Below are 5,605 nucleotides of genomic sequence, written 5' to 3' on the forward strand. Positions count from 1 at the left end.
TGCAATTCAGGGAAACAACAAGGGCTCCAGGCTAAAACGCTCGGTGGGCATTGAATGGACGGTTGAAGGGCCGGCCAGGCGAAGGAAAGAAAAGCCTCCGGCTGCTCGCAAAGTTACAAAATTTTCTTTCCCAAACGTGAAAAGCCGGCCCCAGCTGGAGTTGAACGTTTTTCGCATAGATCCACTTCATAATGACACTGGATCACAGAAAGAGAAAACAGCATCTCATTATGATCGGCCCGATCTACCCCAGGAATAGAAAACCACTCCTATCGTCCTGTCAGTGCAGCTTGAAGTGGATGAGTTACTTTAATCATTGGCGGTGCTAGGGTGTTCTCAGTATGTCCGGCGATCTTACAAAATTTAGATATCATCGGTTAGTAATTTAATATTTAATATAAATTTTATAAAGTATTAGTCTAATTGTACATTATCAGTAATATTGTTATACTGGTGCACATTCACTGCTCATTTTCTAACTCCACCGCTGACTTTAATCCTTGTGTTCTTATAGGTTGTGAGGTTATTAACAAATCAACACTTTTAAGCATCAACATTGCTGAAATGGCATCTAGATAAGTAGGAGTAGTGAAATATTAGTATTCTATGATTTGATCCGGTGGCCTCCCTGATAACTACAGCAGTAGGGCAAATTGCATCCATACCATCACTTTGAAGCCCATTTTCATCCATACCATCACTCGTGTCTATGACAAACGGGCCCGGGCTCATATGTTAGTGACATGGGGTGGTGGTATGGATGAAAATAGACTTCAAAGTGATGGTATAGATGCAATTTTCGGACAGCAGTATGTTCTCCATGTATGTATGTATTTATGTTTCTTAACCAAGTTGGCTTACTGAAAATTAGCTACGGCCATGTTTTCGACCCATTCGATAACAAACCTGAAACGAACATCCACCTGCATTTTAGAGCTAGTAATTCAATGGCCGGAAAATTCATCTCGTGATTAAAAATGGTTAAGGTGGACTACGAATGGCAAAACTGATTATGCACATCTCGACCAAACATTTCAAACACAACGTAATAGCGCTGCAGTTGTAGTTAATCAGCTATAGCTGCAGCTAATAGTAGTTAGTTACCACAAACTTCGAGCTGCTCCGGGTCACCATCGATCGTCATCCTGAAGTAGTGGCACTGTTGTAGCCACACCTCAGCACCTGCAAACTCTGCGAGAATCCATTCCACCACCACCTCATTCACTCCCTCGCTCCTGCTGCAGCAGCTGCAGCTATATAAAGCGAAGCAGAGCAACGCGCCACTCAAGCAAACAACTTTGCCCTCCTCTCTCTCTCTCTCTCCTCTCTCCTACCGCACATGATCGTTGGGCCGCGTCGCCACTAGCTAGCTGCCCGCCGACACCCGCAATGGCCGCCGTCCCCGCGCATTCGCCGCGGCTGCTTCCCCTGCTCGTCGTCGCAGCGCTGCTGTGCCTCTCGGCGGCGCCGCGATGCGCCGGGGCCAGGAGCAAGAAGTCGTACAAAGCCATCTTCAGCTTCGGCGACTCGCTGTCCGACGCGGGGAACCTCATCGTCGACGGCACGCCCAAGGCGCTCACCACCGCGCGCCCGCCATACGGGATGACCTTCTTTGGCAAGCCCACCGGACGCTGCTCCAACGGCCGCCTCGTCGTCGACTTCCTCGGTACATTTCTCTCTCCTGCCACCCATGGCTTCTTCCCCCTCCTCGGTTCTTTCTTTCCAACATCAGCATCTATTTTCTTTTCTCTGGCCACTCCGTTTCTCCAAGTCAAGTGATATATGTAGACTTTATAAATTATAATATCTAATTGAAATGTCTTTGTTGTTAAAAGTGTTGATTTGGAGTGTGAGGCCATGCTCTGACCTTGGTCAAGATGAAATTGACCTGCTCAGTATTCTACTCCAACTCCCAATTTCCTTTGCTCCATACTCTGTTTCACTTTTCTTTATTTTTGGTGGACCAAAGCTAAAATCAGGTCAAAATAGATATATTTTTTTTAAAAAAAGATGAAATTGACTACTCAAGTTCGCTGATAAAAGAGCTGCTCCTTTTTTCCCCTGTTCTTTATTTTCGGTGATGCTAACCTTTAATCAAGTCAAAAGGGATGATTTGATTTTCTTCTTTTTTGAAAAGATGAAAATGAGCGGTAGAAAACTTCTGGGAAAAGAGCTGTTGCTTTGCACGTGAATTATTGCTGCCTCCATTATGTTAGAGCAAAGTATTGATGTCAATTAGAGGCCCTTTTCCTTTTCTTTTTGCAAAGATAAAGTAAACCAGAAATGCTACTGATTTGCACTAGCAGAGTGTATGATGTGAAGATCCCTCCCTTTTCTGATGGACATCTTTGCTCAATTATGCAGCTGAGCATTTCGGGCTGCCGCTGCCGCCGCCATCGCAGGCGCACGGCAAGGACTTCAAGAAGGGTGCCAACTTCGCCATCACCGGCGCGACGGCGCTGGAGTACTCCTTCTTCAAGGCGCATGGCATCGACCAGCGCATCTGGAATACTGGCTCCATCAACACCCAGGTCGGCTGGCTCCAGAAGATGAAGCCATCCCTCTGCAAATCGGAGCAAGGTCAAGGACCGATTCGCCTTCGCTGAAGCTTGTGAATCTTCTTGAGATTATTTTCTCAGAAGATGATGCTTGACTGGTTGAATGTTAATTGCAGAGTGCAAGGACTACTTCGGCAAGTCCCTTTTCGTGGTGGGGGAGTTTGGGGGCAATGACTACAATGCGCCGCTGTTCTCCGGTGTTGCATTTTCTGAAGTGAAGACTTATGTGCCTCTTGTTGCGAAGGCCATCGCTAATGGCGTCGAGGTATTATCTGTGAATTATGAATTACGCATCTCTACTAGTCCTAGAGCAGATGATCCTTGCATTGCATCATACTATGCTGCATATACATTGCTAAAGTAGCAAAGTAGCAAAATGGTTTGCATTTGAAGATTCAGGTGACCAGAGTGATGCAAGTGCATGATACTGCTGAGTTCAGGCAGCAGTCATCTGCCATAGCTGGACATTGTGGCATAAAAATGGGAACATGGGATCGCACGATGACCACATAGAAAGCAAAGAATTTGTGTGAGATGAGTAGAAGACATGGTTTAGAAATTGTTCTTGAAATGCTTTGAGTTATGTGGACCTAAGTTGATGTGTGCATCTACCGATACATAAGCTGGAACAAGTTTCCATTTTTTTTTTAAATGTGGACCTAAGTTTTGAAAAGGGAGTATTAGGTGAGGGGAGTGAGTAGTGTGACTACTAGGCAACACGCATTCACATAGTTTGCACATTTTCCTGACTCGGATATGTAGGTCTCAATGCGATGTTTTTTAACGGTCAACTGGGGTTATCAATCTTTGTAGACATTAAAATAGGGGGAGAACATGTGACAAATATGTTGTCCTCTTAAAGGGCAGAATCTTCTGACCAGGCACTTAACATGACGTCGCTGTAGCGCTGAACTGTTTTCAAAAGGAAAATTTTTGTTTTCACATGAATCAATGGCGCTGCAAATTTGTGATAGCATGGTGTTGTACTCTTCATGCAAAATTGAGCTTGTGCACAGTCCATCAGATTGTTGCTTAGTGTAGCCCCATGTGATGCGAGGATGGAGACTTCAGGTAGAACATGATTGCACAATGAAGAGAGAATGGGCGCGCCCATCATTTGTTATGTGCATGCCCATCATGGAATGGCTGTCACATGACATGGTTCTAAAAAATTATTTGTTTCCACACATTTCAAGAGAACATAATAGATCTAACCCATGCTACTGGCAGTGCATTGCTTACTAGCGTACCGTTGTAATTCGATTATCGCTTTGAACTACACATGCTAGTTTGGCACAATAGATCTCCTTCAATTTTTCAATCACATTGAGAAAATTTTATGAAAATGGTTTTGTTTCAGAAATTGATCGAACTTGGGGCAAAAGACCTGTTGGTGCCCGGAGTTCTCCCGATCGGGTGCTTCCCGCTGTACCTGACACTATACAACACCAGCAACAAAGCGGACTACAATGCCCGCACCGGGTGCCTCCGGAGGTACAACCGTCTCGCCTTCCACCACAACAGGGAGCTCAAGCAGCAGCTTGATGAGCTGCAGAAGAAGTACCCGCAGACGAAAATCATGTATGGCAATTACTTCAAGGCTGCAATGCAGTTTGTCGTCAGCCCTGGAAAATTTGGTGAGTGCTCCCTTCTTCAGTAGCCTGTAATGCTTCTCCAGTACATCTGTCAGGTGGATTCAGAGTTTCAGACTACATGTTTATCGAAGTACTTCACGGAAAACATGTTAGCAATGTGATCGATACAACACGACTGGATCCATCGTTAGTTATAATTTGTAGTACAGTTTCTGGTTCAGATTGATGTACCATGATATGAACATTTTGGGGTAATGCAGGTTTTAGCACAGCTTTGCAAGCTTGCTGCGGCGCTGGAGGGGAGGGCAACTACAACTTCAACCTGAAGAAGAAGTGCGGTGAGCAGGGTGCAAGCGTGTGCTCAAACCCGTCGGCGTATGTGAGCTGGGACGGCATCCACATGACCGAAGCTGCATACAGAATGGTCGCCACTGGCTGGTTGAATGGCCCTTACGCTGAACCCCCAATTCTGAAGTCATAATTGAGATGGTTAACAGTATGTAACACTGCTGCTACGGCTAGAGTTATATATGAGAAGTGCTTCAGGCACTGAAGAAGAGATTAAGTTATGAGTAAAGCTGCTTAGTTTTCTCATTGGAAGATTGTATAAACTGTGCTGGTATAGATATGTTCTAAACTGAAAATGAAGCTGTAGTACAGATGCACCGTGTATGATATGTTTTCTGATTCTTTTCATTCGTCGATCCTCGGGTAATAATCCGGAATAATAAGAAGAAAATCAAATTTATTCAACTGCGCGTGTATTATATTTTTGTATTATTTTTCCATCCAGATCTATTCTGGTATCATGATTCCTTAACATATTTATCAGTGCATGAAAAACACATGTATATGAAACAGAATTGCCCACGCATGGTAACATGCATGTACACATCTACAGAAGACAGAATGTCCTGGCTTGATGGGATGGGTGACCGGTAGGGTACCAAAAACTGCATGATTACGATGGCTGCTTGACAACTCAGTAAGGTCGCTGGATCTGAATAATTGACGAAATGGGCCAATTTTAAGCATCAGTCCTACATTGCAGGCAACAAACATTATCAAAGTAATTTGAAAGCGGCACGGAGTTCTCTGGGAAGGAGTTCAGGAACTTCATGCCAGCGGAAGCCATGGAAATTCTTGTCCAGGACATAAAGGCCAACGAACCGGCACTCATTTGAATATTTTTTTTTATGACTAGCGGTTACTACATGGCCTTAGAGGACAAGATAACTGATGTGTAAATTTTGGCATAATTTGCACAGATGTTGAAGGCTTTGGAACAGCCCCTGTCAGGCTCAGAATGCCTTTTGGAATGAACGGCGGAGCAAATGAGGGAATGTGTTGAATCCAAAAAAAGTGGTCCAGATTGAACCCCACAAGGAGTTAGTCAGGATAAAATCTATCAGATGCGAGTCTGAATAACTCTTTGTTCTGTCTAATCAGCAC

The 5,605-nt window shown here is 44.5% G+C and overlaps 1 protein-coding gene across 1 annotated transcript; it reads left to right on the top strand.

Annotated features, from left to right (window-relative positions):
* Window positions 1-1,135: 1,135 nt before the first annotated feature.
* LOC133883651 (GDSL esterase/lipase At5g45910-like) lies at window positions 1,136-4,906 on the top strand. The gene is made up of 5 exons (XM_062323024.1): window positions 1,136-1,666; window positions 2,365-2,580; window positions 2,675-2,823; window positions 3,919-4,195; window positions 4,414-4,906. The coding sequence occupies exons 1-5, from the start codon at window positions 1,390-1,392 to the stop codon at window positions 4,632-4,634; spliced, it is 1,140 nt and encodes a 379-aa protein (XP_062179008.1). The 5' UTR covers window positions 1,136-1,389; the 3' UTR covers window positions 4,635-4,906.
* The last annotated feature ends 699 nt before the right edge of the window (window positions 4,907-5,605 follow it).

Source organism: Phragmites australis, chromosome 10, assembly GCF_958298935.1.
Source record: "Phragmites australis chromosome 10, lpPhrAust1.1, whole genome shotgun sequence".
In the NCBI taxonomy this organism is placed as follows: Eukaryota; Viridiplantae; Streptophyta; class Magnoliopsida; order Poales; family Poaceae; genus Phragmites; species Phragmites australis.

Bases quoted from the DNA above. Each gene is read 5' to 3' on its own strand.
- LOC133883651 (XM_062323024.1), top strand. From the start codon at position 1,390: ATGGCCGCCGTCCCCGCGCATTCGCCGCGGCTGCTTCCCCTGCTCGTC. The intron at 1,667-2,364 runs GTACATTTCTCT...TCAATTATGCAG, and splicing joins CCTCGTCGTCGACTTCCTCG to CTGAGCATTTCGGGCTGCCG. The intron at 2,824-3,918 runs GTATTATCTGTG...GTTTTGTTTCAG, and splicing joins CCATCGCTAATGGCGTCGAG to AAATTGATCGAACTTGGGGC.